The sequence below is a fragment of the Callithrix jacchus genome, chromosome 3, assembly GCF_049354715.1.
Source record: "Callithrix jacchus isolate 240 chromosome 3, calJac240_pri, whole genome shotgun sequence".
NCBI lineage: Eukaryota > Metazoa > Chordata > Mammalia > Primates > Cebidae > Callithrix > Callithrix jacchus.
In genome coordinates, this window is record NC_133504.1 from 115,821,676 (window position 1) to 115,848,831 (window position 27,156).

General features: G+C 39.0%; 1 protein-coding gene across 28 annotated transcripts in view; it reads left to right on the top strand.

Moving 5' to 3' along the window:
• RASGEF1B (RasGEF domain family member 1B) overlaps nt 1-27,156 on the top strand; it is a 655,029-nt gene that overhangs the window by 24,540 nt on the left and 603,333 nt on the right. For 15 of the 28 annotated variants that reach the window (XM_078366994.1, XM_078366997.1, XM_078366977.1 and 12 more), the window contains exon 1: nt 789-929. The exons of the other annotated variants lie outside the window; for them this stretch is intronic. Coding sequence is in view for 13 of the 15 variants with exons in the window: in XM_078366977.1 (XP_078223103.1) it covers nt 843-929 (87 nt within the window). In the remaining 2 variants the exon portion in view is untranslated. Of the gene's footprint in view, nt 1-788; nt 930-27,156 lie in introns of those variants that run through there. 28 annotated transcript variants of the gene reach the window in all.

The window sequence follows — 27,156 nt, forward strand, 5'->3', positions numbered from 1 at the left end:
GTTTGTGTCCTCTCTTATTTTGTTGAGTAGTGGTTCGTAGTTCTCCTTGAAGAGGTCCTTTACTTTCCTTGTTACTTGTATTCCTAGGTATTTTATTCTCTTTGTAGCAATTGTGAATGGCAGTTCATTCTTGATTTGGCTCTCTTTAAGTCTGTTATTGGTGTATAGGAATGCTTGTGATTTTCGCACATTGATTTTTGTATCCTGAGACTGCTGAAGTTGCTTATTAGTTTCAGGAAATTTTGGGCTGAGACGATGGGGTCTTCTAGATATACAATCATGTTATCTGCAAATAGAGACAATTTGACTTCCTCCTTTCCTATTCGAATACCCTTTATTTCTCTCAATCCAGAACACTTCTGATTGCTGTTTTTTTGTGGGGGGTGTGACCAGCAAGCCTGATTACCTGGCTCCCTGCCTCAGAGCCCTTTTGTGATTGTTTTAGTGGAACAGTTGACTCTGTCTCCCAGGTGTTCCAGTTGCCTGTTGAAAAGGCACCGGGATCTGTGTGATTTTCCATGTGGCAATCCATTGCACCGGCTGAAACAGCCACACTCAGATTCATTGTGATTTTTTGCCTGGAACCTCCTGGCCTGGCTCTCTGTTTCAGTCCCCTTTTTAATCAGATGAATGGGGGACTCTGTCTCGCAGGAGCTCCAGTTGCCAGCTAATACGGCGCCCGGACCCTTGGATTTTGTTTGGAGAACTGCTGCGCTGGGGTGCTGGCAAAACAGCCACACCAGCCAAACAGCCACACCAGCCAAACCAGCCACAGTGGTGACCCGTGGGGCTTCTCTGCCTGGGAATCTCCTGGTCTGTGGGCAATAAAAATCCATCTGGAAATGCGGCATCCACTCACCCTCCATGCTTTCAGTGGGAGCTGTAATCCTGAGCTGCTCCTAATTGGCCATCTTGGATCCCTCCTCGAGGTATGTTTCAAATATAAACAATCACTTCATTATCTTGGAACCAGTATTTAATGTTGTCCCTGTCCACTCATGATTAAAAAAAAATTCGGGAAAGGATAAGATTTAGAAAAGTAAACCTTGAGACTCTTAGGTAAAAACTCTGAGATAAAATATAAATCATCCTTCTGAATTATGTTTAGCAAAATTTTATCTGGTAAAGCTTTATTTCACTTCAGGATTATTTGAAATACTATTTAGCTTATTCTTGCAAATAGAGTGCTAATTTTATTTTCTCTATTATTTTTGTCTCAGTTTGACTGTCTTTTGGAAACACTTGAAATCTCTTTTGGTACTGCCTTTTAAAAATTAAGATTACTTGTACCTTATTTAGAATATGAATCAAATTTTAGAAAAATGAAAACATTATGCCTTTCAAATGTATCTATTGGAAAAATAGCAAAAATCATCCCTTCAATTAAATCCATGTGTTCACTATACTATGTAAGTGCATACTATTTGTTTATAACTGTGGTAGGAAAAAATTAATTTATGACCTAGTCCTAGCTTTTTCTTCTTAGTTTGTTTTAACATCAACACTCATTATTTTATAAAAGCTTTATTGGAGCATAATTGACATACAATAAATTGCTGTAAAAGTATAAAATTGCTGGGAATTGTGCAACTTGATAGATTTTAATATTGGCGTATACATATAAATCTGTTACCACAATCAAGAAAATGAACTTGCCCATCACCCTCAGAAGTTTCCCCGGCTCAGTTATAATCTTTCCATGGGTACCTCAACTTTACCACCAAGAAGTCACTGATTTGTCCTCTGTCACTAGGAGTTTGTATTTTCCAGAATTTTCTATCAATGAAACCATGCAATTTATAGTCATTTTTTCTCGTTTCTTTCCCTCATTAGTTATTATTCACCCATGTTGTAATGTGTATAAGTATTTTATTCTTTATTTTGCTGAGAGTATTTTATTGTGTGAATGTGCCATAGTTGGCTTATCCATTTACCTACTGATGAACATTGGGTTATATATAGCTTTAGCTCTTACAAATAAAGTTGCTGTGAATATTCATGTACAAATGGACATATACTTTCATTTCTCTTTGGTAATACCTAGAAGTGGAATGGCCAGCTCATGTAATAGGTGTATGTTTGCTGTTTAAGATATCATCAAATTGTTTTCCAAAGTGGTAGTTTCATTATATATTTCTATTAGCAGTGTGTGAGCATTCCAGTTCCTTCGCATGCTTGGTAGCACTTGGGATGGTCAGATTTAAAAATTTTAGCCATTCTAATACGTATAGAGAGATATCTCATTGTGACTTTAATTTGTATTTCCTTAATGACTAATGATGTTGAGCATCCTATCGTGAGCTTATTTGTCATCCATCACTTCTTTGGTGAAGTACCTGTTCAAATTATTTGCCAAATTATTTCCCTGATTATTATTTTGAGAGTTAAAAAAATATGGCTAGGCACAGTGGCTCACGCCTGTAATCCCAACACTTTGGGGGGCCGAGGCTGGCAGATCACAAGGTCAAGAGATTGAGACCATCCTAGCCAATATGGTGAAACCTGTCTCTACTAAAAATACAAAAAATTAGCTGGGTGTGCCGGTGTGCATCTTTAGTACCAGCTATTCAGGAGGCTGAGAAAGGAGGATCGCTTGAACCTGGGAGGTGGAAATTGCAGTGAGCTGAGGTTGCGTCCCTTCACTCCAGCCTGGGTGACAGAGCGAGACTGTTTCAAAAAACCAAACCAAACCAAACCAAAACAAAACAAAACAAAACAAAACAAACCAACCCAAACCCTGAATACAAGTACTTTATCAGATAAGTGATTTGCAAGTATTTTTCCCAGTCTGTGGTTTGTCTTAATTCATTCTCTTAACAGAGTGTTTTGACAAATAAAAGTTTTGAGTTTTGATGAGGTTCAATTTATCGTTTTTTCTTTTTATATAATATCTAAGAAATTATTATTTAACCCAAGGCCTCAAAGATTTTCTCCTGTATTTTCTCATAAAAATTTCTCAGCTTTACATTTAGGTCAATGATCCATTTTGAGTTAATTATTACAGGCTATGTGAGGTATGAACTACTCCTCCTCCCTGTCCCCCCTCCCACTCCTCTTCCTCCTCCTTCTTTTTCTTCCTGCTCCTCCTCCTCTTCCTTAATCTGCTTTCTCCTCCTTTCTCCTTCTGCTCCTCCTCTTCTTCCTTCTTCTGCTCTTCCTTCTCCTCCTTCTCTTTCTTCTTCTGTCTTCTTTCTCATCTTTATTCTCCTTTTTCTTCTTCCTTCTTTCTCCTTTATTAAGCATAGCTGTTGGAATTAAGTAGAAGTAATTTCCAGATGATAGGAGAAAGATACATGAAAGAAGGAAATGAACTGAGGTTTGAAAGTTAAGTAGAGTCTGGATACACACAGCAGAGGTATCATATCCCTGTAGTGAGAAATAGTCCCCCTCCTGCCACAAAAGATCTATGGAGACATGAATGAAGACCTTTGTTGTCAACTATCTTATGGGACCAATTTACATATTTACTTCAAGGAATTTTGTTTGTTTAACCATGTCTTTTAGATAGAAACTATTAAGAGAGTCAGTGAAATGTAAAGTTTAGCCATTTGGGATATATTGTTTGTTAATACCAGGTTTTAGTTTTCAATTTGATGTTGTTTTATGACATGAATTTTTACTGAAAATAATAAATGAGTTTTGGAATCAAACAGATCTGGATTTGAATCTGGCTCTGACTTTATTAGCTGTGTTGCCTTAGACTAGTTACTTCTCTTAGTTTCAGTTTCCTCATCTTTAAAATCAGGATAATGATGGTATGATGATTAAATGAGATCACTCATATGAAGTAATGAACAGAGCCTGATACAGACTGAATGCTCAATAAATGTTAGTTGCCATTTATCTTAGTCTGTTTGTGCTGCAATAACAGAATACCACATATTAATTTCTAATGAATAGAAATTTATTTTCTCACAGTTCTGGAGGATGGGAAGTCCAAGATCAAGACACTGATGTTTGGTGAGGGCCTTCTTGCTGTGTCATCACATGGCAAAAGGTGGAAAGGCAAAGAGGCCAAAAGAGGACTGAATTTGTTTTTGCCCTTTTATAATGGCATTACTCTTACCCATAACATCAGAGGCTTCCTGTCCCTATCACTTCCCAAAGGTCCCGTTTCCTAACATTGCCACAATGACAGCCAAATTTTAACATGAGTTTTGGAGGACAAACATTCAGACCATAGCACTGTTATATGTTATACTATGAAGGTCGAAAGGCATACCTTGTTGTCGTCCTTGTGTGATTCCATCCTATGTGGCTGTTCTCTGGAACAGTTTTTATCGCTGTCTGCTTTCTCTCCCACCTGAGTGTATGCCATCACCAAGTGGACATGGCCACGACCCCACTGAGGCCCTACAACTATATTTTTGTCATGAGCTATAGGTCCACAAAGATTAGTACTTTAAAGTGGACAAGGAAGAAAATGAGCACCGGTTATCTTTAAGAATAGTCAGTTTACAATATCAGAAATTATTTTTCCTAACTGTAACTTTGTACCTTTTGACTAATCTCTCCCTATCCTGCCGTGCTCTCCTCTCCCCAGCTTCTGGTAACCATTACACTACTTTCTACCATTTTTATCATGAGTAATTAGATTATTTTTCTATTGTTCACTTCTAAATTTTTATTATTTATATTTTAAAAATATATTTTATTACACTTTAGGTTCTAGGGTACATGTGCAGAACATGCAGGATTGTTGCATAGATACATACATGGCAAAGTGGTTTGGTTTGCTGCCTCCATCCCCCAGTCACCTATATCTGGCATTTCTCCCCATGTTATCCCTCCCCAACCTCCCTACCCAACACTGTACCTCCCCTGTTCCCCCCATCAGACCCCAGTCTGTCATGCTTCCCTCCCTGTGTCCATGTATTCTCATTGTTCAAAGCCCATCTGTGAGTGAGAACATGCGGTGTTTGATTTTCTGTTCTTGTGTCAGTTTGCTGAGAATGACGGTTTCCAGATTCATCAATGTTCCTACAAAGGACATGAACTAATCGTTTTTGATGGCTGCATAGTATTCCATGGTGTATATGTGCCACATTCTCCCTGTCCAGTCTATTACTGATGGGCATTTGGGTTGGTTCCAGGTCTTTGCTATTGTGAACAGTGCTGCAATGAACATATGTGTGCATGTGTCTTTATAATAGAACAATTTATAATCTTCTGGATATATACCTAGTAATGGGATTGCTGGGTCACATGGAATTTCTGTTTCTAGGTTCTTGAGGAATGGCCACACTGCTTTCAACAGTGGTTGAACTAATTTACGCACCCACCAACAGTGTAAAAGTGTTCCTATTTCTCCACATCCTCTCCAGCATCTGTTGTCTCCAGATTTTTTAATGAAAGCCATCTAACTGGCATGAGGTGGTATCCCAATGTGGTTTTTATTTGCATTTCTCTAATGACCAGTGATGATGAGAATTTTTTCATATGTTCTTGGCTTCATATATGTCTTCTTTTGAAAAGTGTCTGTTCATATCCTTTGCCCACTTTTGAATGTGTTTCTTTGTTTTTTTTATTTTCTTGTAAATCTGTTTTAGTTCTTCATAGATATGGATATTAGCCCTTTGTCAGATGGGTAGATTGCAAACATTTTTTTCCATTCTGTTGGTTGCTGGTTCACTCTAATGATTATTTCTTTTGCTGTGCAGAAGCTCTTGAGTTTAATTAGATCCCATTTGTCTATTTTGGCTTTTGTTGCCAATACTTTTGGTGTTTTAGTCATGAAGTCCTTGTGTACTCCTATGTCCTGAATGGTTTTGCCTAGATTTACTTCGATGGTTTTTATGGTGTTAGGTCTTATGTTTAAGTCTTTAATCCATCTGGAGTTAATTTTAGTGTAAGGTGTCAGGATGAGGTCCAGTTTCTGCTTTCTGCACATAGCTAGCCAGTTTTCCCAGCATGATTTATTAAACAGGAAATCCTTTCCCCATTGCTTGTTTTTGTCAGGTTTGTCAAAGATCTGATGGTTGTAGATGTGTTGTGTTGCCTCCGAGGCCTCTGTTCTGTTCCATTGGTCAATATCTCTGTTTTGGTACCAGTCCCATGCTGTTTTGATTACTGTAGTCTTATAGTATAGTTTGAAGTCAAGTAGTGTGATGGCTCCAGCTTTGTTCTTTTTGCTTAGGATTGTCTTGGGTATGTGGGCTCTGTTTTGGTTTCATATGAAGTTTAAGTTGATTTTTTCCAGTTCTGTGAAGAGGGTCATAGCTTGATGGGGATAGCGTTGAATCTGTAAATTACTTTGGGTACTATGGTCATTTTCCCAATATTGATTCTTCCTAACCATCAGCATGGAATGTTTTTCCATCTCTTTGTTTCCTCTCTTATTTCCTTGAGCAGTGGTTTGTAGTTCTCATTGAAGAGGTCCTACACGTTCCTTGTTAGTTGTATTCCTAGGTATTTTATTCTCTTTGTAACAATCGTGAATGGCAGTTCATCCTTGATTTGTCTCTCTTTCAGTCTGTTTTTGGTGTATAGGAGTGGTTGTGATTTCTGCACATTGTTTTTGTTCCCTGAGACTTTGCTGAAGTTGCTTATCAGTTTCAGGATATTTTGGGCTGAGACGATGGGGTCTTCTAAATATACAATCATGTTGTCTGTAAATAGAGACAATTTGACTTCCTCCTTTCCTAACTGAATACCCTTCATTTCTTTTTCTTGCCTGATTGCTTTGGCTAGAACTTCCAATACTATATTGAATAGGAGTGGTGAGAGAGGGCATTCTTGTCTAGTGCCAGATTTCAAAGGGAATGCTTCCAGTTTTTGCCCATTCAGGATGATATTGGCTGTTGGTTTCTCATAAATAGCTTGTATCATTTTGAGAAACATTCTGTTGATACCTAGTTTATTGAGAATTTTAGCATAAAATGCTGTTGAATTTTGTCAAAGGCCTTCTCTGCATCAATTGAGATAATCATGTGGTTTTTGTCTTTGGTTCTGTTTATGTGGTGGATCATGTTTATATACTTGTGTATGTTGAACAAGCCTTGCATTCCTGGAATGAAGCCTACTTGATTGTGATGAATAACCTTCTTGATGTGTTGTTGCAGTCAGTTTGCCAGTATTTTATTGAAGATTTTTGCATCTTTGTTCTTCATGGATATTGGCCTGAAGTTTTCTGTTTTTTTTTTTTTGAGTCTCTCCCGGGTTTTGGTATCAGGATGATGTTGGTCTCATAAAATGATTTGGGAAGGATTCCCTGTTTTTGGATTGTTTGGAATAGTTTCAGAAGGAGTTATACCAACTCCTCTTTGTTTGTCTAGTAGAATTTGGCTATGAACCCATTTGGACCTGGGCTTTTTTTGGTTGGTAAGCTATTATTTCCTGCCTCAACTTCAGCCCTTGTTATTCATCTATTCAGGGTTTCAAATTCTTTCTGCTTTAGGCTTGGGAGGGTGCAAGTGTTCAGGAATTTTTCCATTTCTTCCAGGTTTACTGGTTTGTGTGCATAGAGTTGTTTGTAGCAATCTCTGCTAGTAGTTTGTATATCTGCGGAATCAGCGGTGATGTACACTTTATCATTTTTTTATTGCATCTATTTGATTATTCTCCTTTTAAAAAATTAATCTGGCTAATCGTCATCTATTTTGTTGATCCTTTCCAAAAACCAGCTCCTGAATTTATTGATTTTTTGAAGGGCTTTTTTTTTTTGTGTCTCTAGCTCCTTCGGTTCTGTTCTGATCTTAGTTATTTCTTGTCTTCTGCTAACTTTTGAGTTTTTTTGATTTTGCTCCTCTAGCTCTTTCAATTTTGATGATAGGGTGCCACATTTACATCTTTCCTTGCTGCTCATGTGAACTTTTTTTGCTATAAAATTTCCTGTAGACACTGCTTTAAATGTGTCCCAGAGATTCTGGTATGTTGTGTCTTCATTCTTCTTGGTTTTGAAGAACATCTTTATTTCTGCCTTCATTTCATTGTTTATACAGTCGACATTCAAGAGCCAGTTGTTCAGTTTCCATGAAGTTGTTCAGTTCTGAGTTAGTTTCTTAATCCTGATTTCTAATTTGATTGCATTGTGGTCTGAGAGACTGTTTGTTATGATTTCTATTCTTTTGCATTTGCTGAGGAGTGATTTACTTTCAATTATGTGATCAATTTTAGAGAAGGTGTGATGTGGTGCTGAGAAGAATGTATATCTGTGGATTTGGGGTGGAGAGTTCTGTATATGTCTTTTAGATTTGCTTGGTCCAGATCTGAGTTCAAGTCCTTGATATTCTTGTTAATATTCTATCTTGTTGATCTGTCTAATATTGGCAGTGGAGTTTTAAAGTCTCCCACTATTATTGTGTGGGAGTCTAAGTCCCTTTGTAGGTCATTAAGAACTTGCTTTATGTATCTGGTTGCTCCTGTATTGGGTGCATATATATTTAGGATCATTAGCTTTTCTTGTTGCATTGATCCTTTTACCATTATGTAATGCCCTTCTTTGTCTCTTTTGATCTTTATTGGTTTAAAATCTATTTTATCAGAGACTAGGATTGCAACTCCTGCTTTTTTTTTGCTCTCCATTTGCTTGGTAAATTTTTCTCCATCCCTTTATTTTGAACCTATGTGTGTCCTTGCATGTGAGATGGGTTTCCTGGATACAGCACACTTATGGGTTTTGACTTTTTATCCTGTTTGCTAGTCTATGACTTTTGATTGGGGCATTTTGCCCATTTACATTTAATGTTACTATTGTTATGTATGAATTTGATCCTGCTATTTTGATGCTAGCTGGTTGTTTTATCCATTACTTGATGCGGTTTCTTCATTATGTCGATGCTCTTTACCATTGGTACATTTTTGGAGTGGCTGGTTTTGGTTGTTCCTTTCTAGGGTTAGTGCTTCTTTCAGGAGCTCTTGTAAGGCATGTCTGGTGGTGACAAGATCTCTCAGCAATTGCTTTTTCATAAAGGATTTTATTTCTCCTTCGCTTATGAAGCTTAGTTCGGCTGGATATGAAATTCTAGGTTGAAAGTTTTTTTCTTTAAGGATGTTGAATATTGGCTCCCCCGCTCCCCCTTCTGGCTTGTAAGGTTTCTGCTGAGAGATCCAGTGTGTCTGATGGGTTTCCCTTTATGGGTAACCCGACCTTTCTCTCTGACTGACCTTAGCTTTTTTTTTCTTCATTTCAACCCTGGCGAATCTGACGATTATGTGCCTTGGGGTTGCTCTTCTTGAGGAATATCTTTGTGGTGTTCTGTGTATTTCCTGGACATGAGTATTGGTCTACCTTGCTAGGTTGGGGAAGATTTCCTGGATAATATCCTAAAGAATGTTTTTCAGCTTGGATTCATTCTCTCCATCACATTCAGGTACACTGATCAAATATAGACTAGGTGTTTTCACATAATCCCATATTTCTTGGAGGCTTTGTTTATTTCTTTTTACTCTTTTTTCCTCTAACCTTTCCTTCTCATTTTATTTCATTAAGTTGATTGTCAATCTCTGATATCCTTTCTTCTGCTTGTTCAGTTGTGCTATTGAAACTTGTGTATGCTTCACGAAGTTCTCATGTTGTGTTTTTCAGCTCCATCAATTCATTTATATTCTTCTCTAAGTTGTTTATTCTCATTAGCATTTCATCAAACCTTTTTTCAAGGTTCTTAGTTTCTTTGCATTGGGTTAGAATATGATCTTTTAGCTCCAAGAAGTTTGTTCTTACCCACCTTTTGAAGCCTGTTTCTGTCAATACATCAGACTCATTCTCCATGTGGCTTTGTTCCCTTGCTGGTGAGGTGTTGTGATCCCTTGGAGAAGGAGAAGCATTCTGTTTTTTTAGGTGTTTTCTTCCTTTTTGCACTGATTTCTTTCCATCTTTGTGGATTTATCTACCTGTGGTCTTTGTAGTTCGTGACTTTTGGTTGGGGTCGCTTAGTGGACATCCTTTTTCTTGATGATGAAGTAATTTCTTTCTGTTTTTTAGTTTTCATTCTAACAGGCCCCTCTGCTGCAGGACTGCTGGAGGTCCACTCCAGATCCTACTTGACTGGGGATCACCTGCAGTGTCTACAGAACAGTAAGGCTTGCTGCCAGTTTCTTCCTTGTTATCTTCATCCCAGAAGGATACCCACCAGATTTCAGCCTGAGCTCTCCTTTATGAGGTGTCTCTTTGGATATACGGGGGCCAGGGAGCTGCTTGAGGAGATAGTCTGCCCCTTATAGTAGCTTAAGTGCTGAGCTGTGAGCTCAGTTGTTCTGTTCAGAGCTGCTGGGCAGGTATGTTTAAGTTTGCTGCAGCAAAACTCATAACTGCCTTTTTTTCCCAGGTGCTCTGTCCTGGGAAGGTCAGGCTTTATTTATAAGTTCCTGATGTGCTGCTGCCTTTTTTCAGAGATACCCTGACCAGCACAGAGTTAGCCTATTCACAGTCTGCCAGCAGAGGTGTTGCTGAGCTGCCATGGGCTCTACCTGGCTGCTGGGTGAACTTCCTTGTGGTTTTGTTTATAGACGTTTAGTTAGAAGTGACTTGGTAATGGCAGTCTGCCTCAGTAATGGTGGACTGTCTCTGTGATGGTGGACAGCCTCAGTAATGGTGGACTGCCTTGGTAACGGCAGACTGCCTCTGTAATGATGGATTGCCTTGGTAATGATGGACTGCTTTGGTAATGGTGGACCCCCTTTCCCCCACAGAGCTGGACTGTCCTGGGTACAGCTGGGCTTGCTGTGAAACTCTCAGTCTAGAGCATTTCAGATAGCTGGTCTTTGTGGAGGTGGGGCTCACTGAGCCAGATTACCTGGCTCCCTGTTTCAGCCCCCTTTTTTTCAGTTGAATGGGTGACTCTTTCTCCCAGGCCTTCCAGACGCCAGTTGAAATGGCCACCCAGATTTGTGTGACTTTTGTGTAGAGACCTGTAGCTCTGGCTGAAACAGCCATGCTGGAAACTTGTGGCACTTTTCAGCCTGGGACTCTCCTGGTCTGTGGGCAGTAATAACTCGTTTGGAAACGCAGTGATCACTCACCCTCTATGTTATTCTCACTGGGAACTGCAGTCCGGAGCTGTTCCTATTCGACCATCTTGCTCCTTTCCATCTCCATATTTTTTAATGATCGCCATTCTAACTGGCATGAGGTGGTATCTCAATGTGGTTTTTATTTGCATTTCTCTAATGACCAGTGATGATGAGCATTTTTTCAGATTTGATTTTATTTTAAGTTCTGGGATACATGTGCAGAATGTATAGGTTTGTTACAGAGACTATAGCTAGTAGTGATGTATTGTATATTTCTGAGTAGCTAGAAGAAAGGAGTTTAATGTTATCACCACAAAGAAACAATAAATGATTAAAATAATAGATATGCTAAATACTTTGAGCATTTAGCATATATGATCATTTTACAATGTACGCATGCATTGAAACACACTGTACCCTATACATATGTACAATTATTATGTGAAAATTCCAAATAAAATAAAACTTTAAAAACTGGGTTGTTCACTTATTCACAAATTTGTCTGTAAATTAATATCAAATTTAATATTATAAACATATATTTGGATTCTAAAAAAAAAGAATAGTCAGTTTAGAGGCTGGTGCAAAGGATTAATTGTATGTTGTTGAAGCAGAGGCAATGAATGACGAAGGCTGGTTAATTAAAATAACATAGGCAACTTTGAAAATGTCTTCAGAGCCAATGGTTTCCTTTAAGGGCTTTTAAAATTTTTTATTTTAAGTTCTGGGGTACATGTGCAGGATGTGCAGGTTTGTTATATAGGTAAATGTGTTCCATGACAGTTTGCTGCACCTATCAATAAATCACCTATGTACTGAGCCTAGTATGTATGCCTTAGCTATTTTTCCTGATGCTGTTCCTCCCCCTGCCACCTCCACCCCTGGCAGGTCCCAGTGTGTGTTGTTTCCCTTCCTGTGTCCATGTTTTCTCATTGTTCAGCTCCCACTTATGAGTGAGAACATGTAGTGTTTGGTTTTCTGTTCCTGTGTTTGCTGAGAATGATGGTTTCCAGCTTCATCCATGTCCCTGCAGAGGACATGATCTAATTCCTTTCTATGACTGCATAGTATTCCATGGTGTATATTTACCACATTTTTCTTTATCCAGTCTATTGCTGATGAGTATTTGGGTTGATTTCATGTCTTTGCTATCGTGAATAGTCCTTTAGTGAACATACACATGCGTATATCTTTATAATAGAATGATTTATGTTTTTTTAGGTATGTACCCAGTAATGGGATTGCTGAATTAAATGGTATTTCTGAATCTAAGTCTTTGAGGAATCGTCACACTGTCTTCCACAATGGTTGAACTAATTTACATTTCCACCAACAGTGTAAAAGCATTCCTATCTCTCCACAGCCTTGCTAGCATCTGTTGTTTCTTGACTTTTTAATAATTGCCGTTCTGACTGGTGTGAGATGGTAACTCATTGTGTTTTTGATTTACATTTCTCTAATGATCAGTGATGTTGAACTTTTTTTTCATGTTCATTGGCTGCATAAATGTCTTCTTTTAAGAACTGTCTGATCCTGTCCTTTGGCCCCTTTTACTGGGTTGTTTGTTTTTCCTTGTAAACTTGTTTAAGTTCCTTGTAGACTCTGGATATTAGACCTTAGTAAGATAAATAGGTGGCAAAATTTTCCTCTCATTCTGTAGGTTGTCTATTCACTCTGATGATAGTTTCTTTTTCTGTGCAGAAGCTCTTTAATTTAATTAGATCCTTTTTGTCAGTTTTTGCTTTTGCCCCTTGAGGGCTTTGAAATACACCACCTGTGGTCTTCTGGTTGAAGTATAGTTCAGGGCCAGTGCCTATTAGTGGACAGCACTTAGTAGCTATGGAGGAAGATGCAGAGTCAGAAGATGAAGAGGAGGAGGATGTAAAACTTTTAAGTATATCTAGAAGGCAATTCACCTATGGAGGTGATAGCAAGCTTCCACAGAGAAAAGTAAAACTTGCTGCTGATGAAGATGAAGATGATGATTTTAATAATGAGGAAACTGAAGAAAAAGCTCCAGTAAGCAAATCTGTATGAGAAACTCCTGCCAAAATCAAACCAGAATGGAAAAAGACTAAAAACCATTAACTAGAAGATCTAAAGGTCAAGAATTCTTCAAAAAACAGGAAAAAAAACTTCCCCCTATTTTTCTTTTGTTTTTTGAGTTCTCATGAGATCTGAAGGAAAAAACTCTCAAAACCAAAAGGACATAGTTCTGTGGAAGACACCAAAGCCAAAATGCGAGTATAGAAAAAGGTGGTTCTCTTCCTAAAGTGGGAGCCCCATTCATCCGTTATGTAAATAATTGCTTCTTGATGAGTAACCAGGAAGCTATTCAAGATCTCTGGCAGTAGAGAAAGTCTCCTTAAGAAAATAGTTTAAACAGTTTGTTAAAAATTTCCCTTCTTAGGCTGGGTGTGGTGGCTCATACCTGTAATCCCAGCACTTTGGGAGGCTGAGGTGGGTGGATCACGAGGTCAGGAGTTCAAGACCAGCCTGACCAAGATGGTGAAGCCCCATCTCTACTAAAAATCCAAAAATTAGCAGGGTACAGTGGCAAGTGCCTGTAATCCCAGATACTTAGGAGGTCAAAACAGGAGAATTGCTTGAACCTGGGTGGCAGAGGTCGCAGTGAGCTGAGATCTTGCCACTGTACTCCAACCTGGGGGAAAGAGTGAGACTCTCTCTCAAAAAACAAAATTTTCCCTTTTTATTTGATTTCTATAACAGTTGATCTCTGGATGACTGTTTGATAACAAAGATTAAGAACTTTCCCTAGTATGTTTCATAAATGTCCAGGTTCCACTGCTAAGAATGTGTTTTCCAAAATGCCTGTTTGGTTTTTAAAGATGAAACTCCACCCTTTGCTTCGTTTTAAGTATGTATGAAATATATGCTAGGATATAGTAGTTGCAGTGGCCAGACATGGAAATGGTGGGAGACAAATATGTACATGTGAAATAAATTTATTGTTTTAATAAAGTAAGAAAAGAATTGTAATACTCAGCATTCTGACATCAAACTATTCATTTGTTTTTCTCACAGAATCTTATAACTGAAAAAACTATATTCGAGTATAATATTCCTGTATTCATTTATTTTGTAAGCTTTATTTTGTTTCATATTCTCAGTCTTTGCCCATATGATAACAAACTTCTTAATAAAAAAATGGAAAAAGCATTAGCTTTGGATGACTGTGTTCATTTTAATGGTCATGCTGAATTGACCAGACAACTTTGGCTAAATTAACTGTATTTATGTGTACTTCCATTCACAGTTTTTAATCTGGGTCTCCTCTCTCAACCTCTCTCCTTTTTTATCCCTGTTATTCCTGTCCTGCTCAAGTTGGCATCCACACCTAGCAGTTTCTCCATGGATTTTTGTCCTGGAAGGAAGCTTTTGTTTCTTAATTTTGAGATTTTATAAGAGCCACCCTCCTTCAGCCCCTTCAGCCCTTCCTTACCGAGAACCTTTTGCACTATAAATTGGAATGTGCACTTCTTTCAAGTCTCAGCCACTGTCCTCATTTGGCCTGCTGTGCCTCCCAGTGACCACTGGTTGATAATTTTTTAGTTTTCCTGTTCTCAGATCCCTTAGATATTCTGCTTCTTTCTCTTATCTTTTACATGGTAGCTGATACCCTATAGGTCTTGCAGCTGGCTGGTGGTTTATCTGCTCATATTTTCAGATTGCTGGGGAAATTTTAGCCCCTCATTGTTACCATGATGTAAATATTGGCTACGAGTTTTTGGTTTTAATATTATACTTGCTTTGTCTGTTTTTATGGAGTGGGGGTGGTGGGTTGGGGAGATTTAAAAACTATATTGTGGTTGCCATCATGTTCCCAGAATTACTCCCTGAGCAATCCCTTTTACACATTTATCTCTCTATTTGAGATATTGCCAACAGTTTTCTGGAAGTGCTGACCCACAGGTTAATTAAATGGAAACTAGATTGTGATAAAAGAAACTAGCCTCGCTGGAGGAGCCTTGCTGGTACAATTCTTTTAATGCAGGAGTTTAATTTTTCTGTTTGTGTCTGTCTGGGGCTTGGGATACATTACTTCCTTATTACTTAATTTGCAAATATGATGGCAGTGTATATATCATTTTTATGCATTTCAGATATGCCATGAGTCAATTTCTGTTCTCCTGTTCTATAAACATGAGAATTACTTTTAAAAAAAGATTTAGCACCATTAGCTTAAGATTCAGGTATTGGTTCTATTCTCCATCACCAGAATTGTAAAGGGATTTTACTTTTTGCCATGTTGAGTGCTTTTTAAAGTACAACATGAGAGAGGGTTGCTTTCTTTTCTTTCCCTGACCTCATGTTTTTCGTGGTCTTAAAAACCATTCAGGTTGGGAATAAAGGAGGTGAAAACGTTCTTAGGGTTTTCATTGGCTTCAAACATAGTGTCAATAATTTCTTTGGGAGCTTTGCCTCCTTTTTAAGGAAATTAGTCATTGCAGAAATAAACATGTCTTTTGATCATTTGAAACCTTATGAATTTTTATTCAAGTTTAAAATTGATGAGAAGTGGTGCTGGTAGTGATCTGGGGTGAGTGAGAAAGGAAGGAAGCAGAATTCATTATCCCCCCAGGTCTATCACACTCCAAGGGCATTTCCTGAAGAATGATTATTGTGAGTGTGTTGTTAGACTTTAGCATGAAAGGTGAGTATATTAGCAATTTTACCTAATTCACAGGAGAGGAAAATGGGAGTCTGAGAAATTTCCAAAAGACCAAGAAGATATAATTAATTCTCAAACTTCTTCCTTGTGTCAGCTATAGAAATGCCTGAATTTTCAATAGCAATAATTATTGATTACCTACAGTTTCTCTTATAATACCAATTTTTACTTAATTTTCAGAGAGCTGCAGAAAATCCTCATTTTGGGAACTATAGAAATTACTACTGGTTAGACACATTTTTGGGGGGTGCATAAATGGACTTTGAAGTACTGGAGTTGGATGATTTACAACAGGAGAGGTTTTCTCCTTATTTGACCTCACTTCTTGTCCCAGCACAGCCCATCTGCTCTGCTCTGGAGTCTTGCTGTGTGTGCCCAGTTCATGACTACTTAATGCCCAGTTCTTCACCCTTGCCAGGCTATTTTCCACCATCTGAAAAGCCTCCCACATCAACTATATTACTAAGGGTTAATGTGTCGATTCTTATCTCGATCAAAACTCTATTCCTGCAGGAAATCTTCTATAAATGCTATTATTCCCTCTGAGTGTGCCACTGGGGCAACATCCCTCTGGCACGTGTATATTCAGTTTGAATAATAATGCTTCTTACTGCATTTAATGTAGCTTTCAGTGCAAGCTGAGATCTTAATAAATAATTCTTAACTAACTAACCTATCACCTTTCCTTGTGGGAAAACCAGTAGGTTAGCTTCATGTATCAAAAGTTTTTATTCCAGATTTGAGTGTTTTATCACAAAACAAATATTCTATGAAAACTAGAGAAGGATGAGTTTAGGTGAATTAGGCTTCATAGTAGAACTTAGTTATTTGCATCTCTCAACTTAAATATAGCATGTCGTAATAACTCTATAAATGTTTTTTGAATTATAAAAGTAACAATTATATATTACTGTGTGCCAGGCACTCTGCCAAGGAATCTAGACCATCCTGTTTAATCCTCACAATACTTGGAACTATGTACTATTGCACTTACTTTATAAATGGTGATCTTGATACTTAAAGAAGTTGGGTAACTTGTGGAAGATTACTCAGGGAATAAATGGTATGTGTTTTCTTTATAGGCAATCTGAATTTAGAGTTTACATTAACTACTTCATTCAATTTTAATTCCAAGAATAAGAACACCATGATAAATCATCTCTTTTTCCTGCCCATTTTACCATACCTAGGCAGATTTCAATAGCCCAGAACAGTGTTTCACAAAAACTTTCTCTTGATAAATAGCATCAGAATCACTATATTGTATAACTCATTCATTGAATAAACATTGCCAAGTGGGATGGAATCTAAGTGCAGCTTTGGTTTTACTCTCTCACTATCCTAGTTTTGTTTGAAGATCCACTCCACACTGACTCGTGCTTTAGGAAGTTCTCTGCAGCAGAATCTACAACAATTTAAGTCCTGCTCACTGTTCTATAACACCGATCTGGTATAGAGTAAACATGCATATATCCATTACCCCCATAAATTCTGGGAGCACAGACTAAGCTGGTGGGGCTGCGTTCAGTCTGTGTTCCCTGAATTTATGGGGGTAAGGGATATATTCAAGTTTTCATATGTATATATCCTCAGACATTGTCACTTTTTTAGCAGTAAGTTGAGCCTGCTGTCTTTCAATAGCCAGGAACACATTTCAGGCTCTATGAATGATCTTGTGGAGATCCCCTCTCTTTTCATACTCTGACCCTTTTTTATATCCTCGTTTAGATGAAGCATCCAATGTTATTGAACTAGTTTTAATAATTTCTTTTATGGATTCTGCACATGGGAGGAGTGAGTGAGGGGTGTGAGTCACACTTACTTTGGTATCTGCCATATTGGTGCCAGTGCAGGACATTTAATTTTGTCCCTCCAGAATCTCCCTCAAGTCCTCTCTGTCCTCTTGTGCAGCCCAAGAGGCTGAGCTGCATAGACTGTATCAATGTGCTCCCAAGGGAACCCTCTGACTTCCTGTTGAGATTTGTCAATTGAGAGTATTAGAAGAAGCAGGAAGAATTGGGGAGAGTAAGGTGGGGGTGTTCTTTCCCTGGGTTCCCTCTCTGGGTTTCCTTGGGCTGCCTGGCTCCCTCAACAAACAACACAGCTTTTGTCAAGTAGTTCTCTTCACCCACTGCCTGTACCCTCTGATTATGGTAACCAGTCTCTTTCCTTGCCCTTTTGGGTCTAAGGAAGTTAATAGATGCCTTACTGTTACTAGTCTTAGGGTGCTGCATTACCCCTTGTGGTTTCCCTATATCCTGCTCACACCTTTCGTGAATTCTGCCTTCGTGAAACATCCCTCAGTTATGTTGTTTCAGTGTGTCATCTCTTTCCTGATGGGGTCCTATTTGATATGACATCTCAGTTGACACTGACAGAGAGATGCTGCCCTTTTAGCATCCTGTTACACATGTTAAAAATATGGTTTCCTTAGATCCCCATCAGACCTACCTGAACACAATCTCTGGTGGTGGCATTTGGGATCCTGCATTTTAAATAAGCATCTGAGATGATTCTAATGCTCACTAGAGATTCAGATTTAATAGAAGCTATATTAATCTGGCCTTGCACTGCTGTAAAGAAATACCTGAGACTGGGTAATTCATAAAGAAAATAGGTTTAATTGGCTCATGGTTCCACAGGCTGTACAGGAAGCATGGCTGGGGAGTCCTCAGGAAACTTTCAACCATGGCAGAAGATGAAGGAGAAACAGACACATCTTACATGGCTGGATCAGGAGGAAAACAGTGAAGGTGCTACACACTTTTAAACAACCAGATCTCATGAGATCTCACTGTTATAAAGAACAGCAAAAAGGAAATCTGGCCCCATGATCCAGTCACCTCCGACCAGGCCTCTCCTACTACATTGGGGATGACAATTTGACATGAGATTTGGGTTGTGGACACAAATCTAAACCATATAATTCCGTATCTGAACCTCTCCCAAATCTTATGCCCTCCCACATTGCAAAATACAATAATCAACTGGGTGCAGTGGCTCATGTCTGTACTCCCAGCACTTGGGAGGGTGAAGCAGGTGGATCACCTGAGGCCAGGAGTTTGAGACCAGCCTGGCCCACATGGTGAAACACCATCTCTACTAAAAATAAACAAAAATTAGCTGAATGTGGTGGCACGTGCCTGTAGTTCCGGCTACTCAGGAGGCTGAGGCAGGAGAATTGCTTGAATCCAGGAAGTGGAAGTTGCAGTGAGCCAAGATCACGCCACTGTACTCCAGCCTGGATGACAGTGAGATTCTGTCTCAAGGAAAATAAAACTAATCATCTGTTTTCAGTAGCTTCCCAAATCTTAACTCATTTCAGCACTACACTAACTCAAAAGTCTACAGTCCAAAGTCTCATCTGAGACAAAGCAAGTTTCTTCTGCTTATAAGCCTGTAAAATGAAAAACAAGTTAGTTACTTTCAAGATACAGTGGGGGTACAGGCATTGGATAAATATGCCCATCCCAAAAGGGAGAAATCAGCTAAAAGAGAGGGGCTATGGGCCCTGTGCAAGTCCAAAACCCAGCAGGGCAGTCATTAAATCTTCAAGCTCCCAAATAATCTCCTTTGACTCCATGTCCCATATCCAGGCCACACTAATGCAAGGGGTGGGTTCCCAAGGCCTTGTGCAGTTCCATGGCTATGGCTCTGCAGAGCTCAGCTCCCATGGCTGCTCTCACAGCTGGCATTGAGTGCCTGCGGCTTTTCTAGATGCACAGTGCAAGCTGTCAGATTTAACATTCTGGGGTCTGGAAGACAGTAGCCCTCTTCTCACAGTAGCTATTTCATGGTAGCTGTGAGAAGAGGACTACCATGCATGGTAGCTCTGTGTGGGGCTCCAACCCCACATTTCCCCTCTGTACTGGCCTAGTAGATTCTCCATGAGGGCTCTGCCCCTGCAGCAGACTTTTGCCTGGACATCCAGGTGTTTTCACACAACCTCTGAAAGCTCCAAGTGTCAGAGGCTCCCAAGTGTCAACTCTTACCCTCTGTGTACCTGCAGGCTTAACACAGTGTGGAAGTGCCAAGAGTTAGGGCTTGCACACTGTGGAACAGAAGCCTGAGGCATATCTGGGGCCCTTTTATCCATGGCTGGAGCTGAAGTAACTTGGATGCAGGGAGAAGTGTCCTGAGGTTGTGCAGGGCAGTGGGGCCCTGGGACTGGTCCATGAAATCACTCTTTCCTCCAAGACCTCTGGGCCTATGATGGGAAGGGCTACCAGGAAGGTCTCTGAAGTGCCTTGGAGGTATTTTCCCATTTTCTTGGCTATTAACATTTGGATTCTCTTTGCTTATGGAAGTTTCTGCAGCAGGCTTAAATTCCTCACCAGAAAATGGGTTTTTGTTTTTTACCACATGGTTAAGTTGCAAAGTTTTCAAGAGCTTCTTGAAAACTTTTATGTCTTTTATGTTCTACTTCCATTTTAAATAGAAGTTCCAGTTTTGAAACATCTCTTTGCTCACACATACACTACTGGAAGCAGCTAGGCTATATCTTGAAAGCTTTGCTGCTTAGAAATTTCTTTTGCCAGATACCTTGAATCATTGTTCTCAAGTTCAAAGTTCCACAGATCCCTAGAGCAGGGATACACTGCTGCCAGTCTCTTTGCTAAAGCATAGCAAGAGTGACTTTTACTTCAATTCCCAATAAGTTTCTCATTTCCATCTGAGATTACTTCAGAGTGGACTTTATTGTCCATATCACTATCAGCATTTTGGTCATAAAAATTAAGTCCTTAGGAAGTTCCAAACTTTCCCTTATCTTCCTGTATTCTTCTGAGCCCTCCATGCTGTTGGGAGGGTGTATGTGTCCAGGAATTTATCTGTTTCTTCTAGATTTTTTAGTTTATTTGCATAGAGGTGTTTATAGTATTCTCTGATGGTAGTTTGTATTTCTGTGGGATCAGTGGTGATATTCCCTTTATCATTTTTTATTGTCTGTTTGAGTCTTCTCTCTTTTATTCTTTATTAGTCTAGCTATCAATTTTGTTGATTTTTTTCAGAAACCCAGCTCCTGGATTCATTGATTTTTGAAGGGTTTTTTTTTTTTTTGGTGTCTTTGTCTCCTTCAGATCTGTTCTGATCTGAGTTATTTCTTGTCTTCCGCTAGCTTTTGAATTTGTTTGCTCTTGCTTTTCTAGTTCTCTTAATTGTGACATTAGGGTGTTGATTTTAGATCTTTCTTGCTTTCCCTGGGCATTTAGTGCTATAAATTTCCCTCTAGACATTCCTTTATATGTGTCCCAGAGATTCTGGCATGTTGTGTCTTTGTTCTCATTGGTTTCAAAGAACTTCTTTATTTCTACCTTAATTTTGTTATTTACCTAGTAGTCATTCAGGAGCAAGTTGTTTAGTTTCCGTGTAGTTGTGTGGCTTTGAGTGAGTTTCTTAGTTCCAAGTTCTAATTTGATTGCACTGTGGTCTGAAAGATGGTTTGCTATGATTTCTGTTCTTTTGCATTTGCTGAGGAGTGTTTTACGTTCATTTATGTGGTCAATTTTAGAATAAGTATGACACAGTTCTGAGAAGAATGTATATTCTGTTCATTTGGGGTGGAGAGTTCTGTTGATGTCTATTAGGTCCACTTGATTCAGAGCTGAGTTTCAGTCCTGAATATCCTTGTTAATATTCTGTCTCATTGATCTGTCTAATATTGACAGTGGGATGTTAAAGTCTCCCAGTATTACTGTGTGGGAGTCTAAGTCTCTTTGTAGGTGTCTAAGAACTTGCTTTATGAATCTGGGTGCCCTTGTATTAGGTGCATATATATTTAGGATAGTTAGCTCTTCTTGTTGAATTGATCCCTTTACCATTATGTAATATCCTTTTTTGTCTCTTCTGATCGTTGTTGTCTGTCTTATCAGAGAGCAGGATTGCAACCTCTGCTTTTTTTTTTTTTGCTTTAAATTTGCTTGGTACACATTCCTCCATCCCTTTATTTTGAGCCTATGTGTGTCTTTGCATGTGACATGGGTCTCCTGAATACAGCACAGCATTGGGTCTTGACTCTTTGTCCAATTTGCCAGTGTGTGTCTTTTAATTGGGGCATTTAGCCTGTTTACATTTAAGGTTAATATTGTTATATGTGAATTTGATCTGTCATTATGATGCTAGCTGGTTATTTTGCCCATTAGTTGATGCAGTTTTTTCATAATGTCAATGGGCTTTTCAATTTGGTATGTTTTTGCAGTGGCTGGTACCTGTTTTTTCTTTCCATGTTTAGTGCTTCCTTTAGAACTTGTAAGATAGGCCTGGTGGTGACAAAATCTGTCAGCATTTGCTTGTCTGTAAAAGATTTTGTTTCTCCTTGGCTTATGAAGCTTAGTTTGGCTGGATATGAAATTCTGGGTTGAAAATTCTTTTCTTTAAGAATGTTGAATATTGGTTCCCAATCTCTTTTGGCTTGTATGGTTTCTGCTGAGAGATCTGCTGTGAGTCTGATGGGCTTCCCTTTGTAGGTAACCCAACCTTTCTCTCTGGCTTCCCTTAACATTTTTTCCTTCATTTCAACCTTGGTGAATCTGACAATTATGTGTCTTGGGGTTGCTCTTCTCAAGGAGTATCTTTGTGGTGGTCTCTGTATTTCCTGAATTTGAATGTTGGCCTACCTTGCTGGGTTGGGGAAATTCTCCTGGATAATATTTTAAAGAGGGTTTTCCAACTTGGTTTCTTTCTCCCCGTCACTTTCAGCTACACCAATCAAACATAGATTTGATCTTTTTGCATAGTCCCATATTTCTTGGAGGCTTTGTTTCTTTTCACTCTTTTTTCTCTAATCTTGTCTTCTCTCTTTATTTCATTGAGTTGATCTTCAATCTCTGTTATCTTTTCATCCATTTGATCAATTCAGCTATTGATATTTGTGTATGCTTCACAAAGTTCTCATGCTATGTTTCCCAGCTTCATCAGGTCATTTATATTCGGATGGAGCTCTAGCAATTCATCTAACTTATTCTAGTTAGCAATTCATCTAACCTTTTTTTAAGGCTCTTAGCTTCCTTGCATTGGGTTAGAACATGCTCCTTTAGCTTGGAGGAGTTTGTTATTACCCACCTTCTGAAGCCTGCTTCTGTCAATTCATCAAACACATTCTTCGTCCAGTTTTATTCCCTTGCTGGTGAGGAGTTGTGATCGGAGAAGAGGCATTCTGGTTTCAGCCTTTTTGCACTGGTTTCTCCCCATCTTCATGACTTTATCTACCTTTGGTCTATGATGTTTGTGGCCTCCTGATGCAGTCTCTGAGTGGACGTCCTTTTTGTTGACATTGATGCTCTTTTTTTCTGTTTATTAGTTTTCCTTCTATAGTCAAGCCCCTCTGCTGCAGGTCTGCTGGAGTTTGCTGGAGGTTCACTCTAGACCCTGTTTTCCTGGGTATCACCAGTGCAAGCTGCAGAACAGCAAAGATTGCTGCCTGTTCCTTCCTTTGGAAGCTTTGTCCCAGAGTGGCACCCACCAGATGCCAGCCAGAGCTCTCCTATATGAGGTTCCTGTCAGCTCCTATTGGGAGATGTCTCCCAATCAGGATTCATGGGGGCCAGGAACCTACTTGAGGAGGCAGTCTGACCCTTAGCAGAGCTTGACCTCTGTGCTGGGAGATCCACTGCTCTCTTCAGAGCTATCAGGCAGGGATGTTTAAGTTTGCTGGAGGTGCACCCACAGCCACCTCTTTCCTCAGGTGCTCTGTCCTAGGAGAAGGGGGTTTTATCTATAAGCCCTTGACTGGGGCTGCTGCATTTTTTTTCAGAGATGCCCTGCCCAGAGAGGAGGCATCTAGAGAGACAGTCCGGCCACAGTGGCCTTGCTGAGCTGCAGTAGGCTCCACTCAGTTTGATCTTCCAGGTGCATTTGTTTACACTATCAGGTTAAATGCCTACTTAAGCCTCAGAATTGGCAGTTGCCCCTTCCCCACACCAAGTGTGCCAGGTTAAACTGAGACTGCCTTGTTGGCAGTGAGAATTTCAAGCCAGTGGATTTTAGCTTGCTGGGTTTGTGTGTGTGGGACCCACAAAGCCAGACCACTTGGCTTCCTGGCTTTAGTCCCTTTCCAGGGGAGTGAACAGTTCTGTCTTGCTGGTGTTCCAGGCACCACTGGGTTATGAAAAAACAAACAAACAAACTTCTACAGTTACCTTGGTGTCTGCCCAAATGGCCGCTCAGTTTTGTGTTTGAAACCCAGGGCCCTGGTGGTGTAGGCACCAGAGGGAATCTCCTGGTCTGCAGGTTGTGAAGACTGTATGAAAAGTGCCATATCTGGGCTGGAATGTACCATTCCTCATGACACAGCCCCTCATGGCTTCCCTTATCTAAGAGAGGGAGCTCCCCAACCCCTTATCTTCCTTGGTGAGGTGACACTCCACCATGCTTTGGCTTGCCCTCTGTGGGCTGCGCCCAGTGTCCAATCAGTCCCAGTGAGAGGAACCAGTACTTCAGGTGGAAATGCAGACATCACCCACCTTCTGCATTGATCTCACTGGGAGCTGCAGACCGGAGCTGTTGCTATTTGACCATCTTGCCAGCAACCCTCCCCTCAACCCACCACAGCATTCTTAATATCCAATCAAGTTCCTCATTCTCCCAGGCTTGATTCCCAACAAAGTTTCTCTTAGTCATTTTCCATCCAATGACTCACTCATTCTGCCCATTGGATATACATCTCCAACTGTCTTTGTTGTATTTAGAGTTGAGTTCAACCTGTTTCTTCTAAAATAGTCTTGACCCTATTGCAATGATCTTGAATAAAGTCTTTCTTGTTGCTTAACTAGTCTGGCGCAATTTCTCTTTGATGGTGTTTCTTTGTATAAATTCTTTTTCTTATTTTTGTCATTGTAGTATCTTCTTCTATGAACCAGACAATATTAGTGGCTTTTAAAAAACTTTTTTCTGCTTTGTTTCTACAGATTTGGAGAGGTTTTTTTTAATCCCTAGGAAATGTCTTTTTCTCTGCTTTTTATATTTAAGAATGGGGCAATATTCGGATTGGAACTTCTATGCGTGAATACTTATCAGTTGGTAGCCTTTACTTCAGGATGATTGGGCTAAGCCATTTCATTGCCTCTGCCTCCTTCTTCATTCCTCCATGAATACTTGCTCCTACTTTCTGAGGGTCTGTTTAGTTTCTCCAGAAATAAATTTCCCAACCTTCTGCTTGTTGGGGGAGACAAGTGCAAAGTTAAGTGAGTTCTGGAAGCAAGGGTGGATAAGAATCTGGGAATCACACTTTTAAATGTGTGGTTTTGTATAATAGCCCTATTATAGTAGTCTCCCTGTACCCATAGGAGATACATTCTGGGACCCCCCCCCCACCCCGCCCAGTGTATGCCTGAAACTGCACATCATGCCAAACTCCACATATACTGTTTTTTCTTCTACATGCATACCTTGATAAAGTTTAATACACAGTAAGAGATTAATAAGGACTAATACTAAAATTGGACATAAAACATACTATAATAAAAGTTATGTAGGTATGATCTCACTATCTTTTTCTCTCAAAATATCTTATTGTATCTTACTTATTTTTGGACCTGTTTGACAGCAGGTAACTGAAACCACAGAAAGTGAAATTTCTGATAAGAGGAGACTACTGTATCAGTTCACATATTCCTTACTTTCTGTGCCCCTGGCATCCCCAGCCCACAATGCCTCCTATTCACTAGATTTAGTGAATCTAGTCTCCTGCAGGTTGGGAAGGATGTTTAGAGGTCAAAGGGCTTTTCATGCAGATGCCCAGTCAGTCTTCCTGTTTTCAGCCCTGCACAATTTTCTACTCTATGTAGAGTAGAAAGTACAGAGTAATTCTAATTACTGAACATTTTCATGATTCTGAAGGCATAATCAACTGGTTTCTTTCACTGCTGATTTAGGATTAAACTTTCTTAGGTCTGCTCAATCAAGATCACCTGTCTGTCTGTTGTCTCCTTTCCCTCCTCCAATACTTTGTTTCTGTCTTCTAATTTTTTTGGTTGGCCTTTCCCAAAAGTGGAGTATCAGAGGTGTTCAATGTATCATGTTTAACAGGACGTAAATGCATACATTTTAGAAAGTTTTTCAAGATCTTTCTTAGCTTATTATCTTCTCATTTCCTTTCAGTCAATGAGAAATTCAATTCACCTTAACATCCCAGTCCCTCCCAACAAACTTAGAATTAATAAATGATGATGGAACTATTGATTTATTATGTAAATAGATACACTGTGTTTCCTTAGTACTTTTTAAAGGTTGTTAAGCAGTACTATATTAAATAAATCCAATGAAGGAAAATATTTCACAATATAGAGAATAAATTACCTAAGTGAAAAACTACCTCACCCATCATATTGCATTTAGGCTGAGAATTGTCTTAGTAATCACCTAACAATAGGGATCCATATTGATTTTTACTGCAAATTACATCAGGGCTGTGCCCTGGAGTTAGATTTTAAATCTAATTCAACATTGTCTGAAAGTGCTTTCTGAACTATAAGTGAGTTGCAATTTAAACAGAAAAAAATTACAGACCATGGCAAAACAACATAAGTGATTAGCTTATCCCACATGAACTGAGTTGAGAGCTTTTTCATCATCCTTTATCATAGCATGGTCTGACCTTGCATTTTGGATCAAGGAGTTATAAATTGGAATATTTAAGACCAACCCCAGTGGAATAAAACTTCCAACAAATTAAGAATTAATAAATGATGATGGAACTATTCAGACATCAAGATTGGATATTTCTTTTGTTTGTCAAAGCCATTTCAGTGAAAAATGAAAATCTGATTAGAATTTAAAGAGATGTAAATGAAGTAAAGAAGTAGCAGGATTAAACTCCTGTTTGCAAAAATCCAGGCCTTATCTTTCTTTGGGCTAATGCCTCAAATATCTACCTTCCTTTTAAAGGATATAGAAGTAAACACTGACAACAGCTTTTTCTAAAAGTTAAGAATAATTCTTGGATCAACTTGATCATGTTTATCATTTATGAAAATTACATTTGATAATGTCTGAGATTTTTGAGAAATGTTTTAATTCATTGATCAATTCAGCCACCCAAAGGACCCTGTTTAGAGTAGGGTCCTGAAGTGTCCACAAAGAGTACATTTTCTTGGATGTTTGGATCCAACACAGCGTTTTAAATACCTTGTAAGTAGACAGATATGAATTTTTGGTTGTGAAGGAAAGGATGTAGAAGATTAGCTCAATTGACTCCCTCTACATTCTATTCCAAACTCATGATATAATGTTACAGAACACTCTCCCACATTTAAAAATACTTGACACCTGGTGTTGAGGCAAATCAATTACTGAAGAATCCTCTGGCATGTTTCTGTTTTGATAAGTAATCCTTAACAATATCCTTGCAATAAACCTCTTTTACCAGTAAAATGAGATTTATTTTCAGATACTCTTTCAACAAAGTCAAATGGTCTTCCATATAAGGAAAGATATAGTTAGACTATTGTCAATAGTCTACAGATATATGTTAATTATATATCTTAATATGTCCTGGACTATAAAAAAACAAGTTTTCT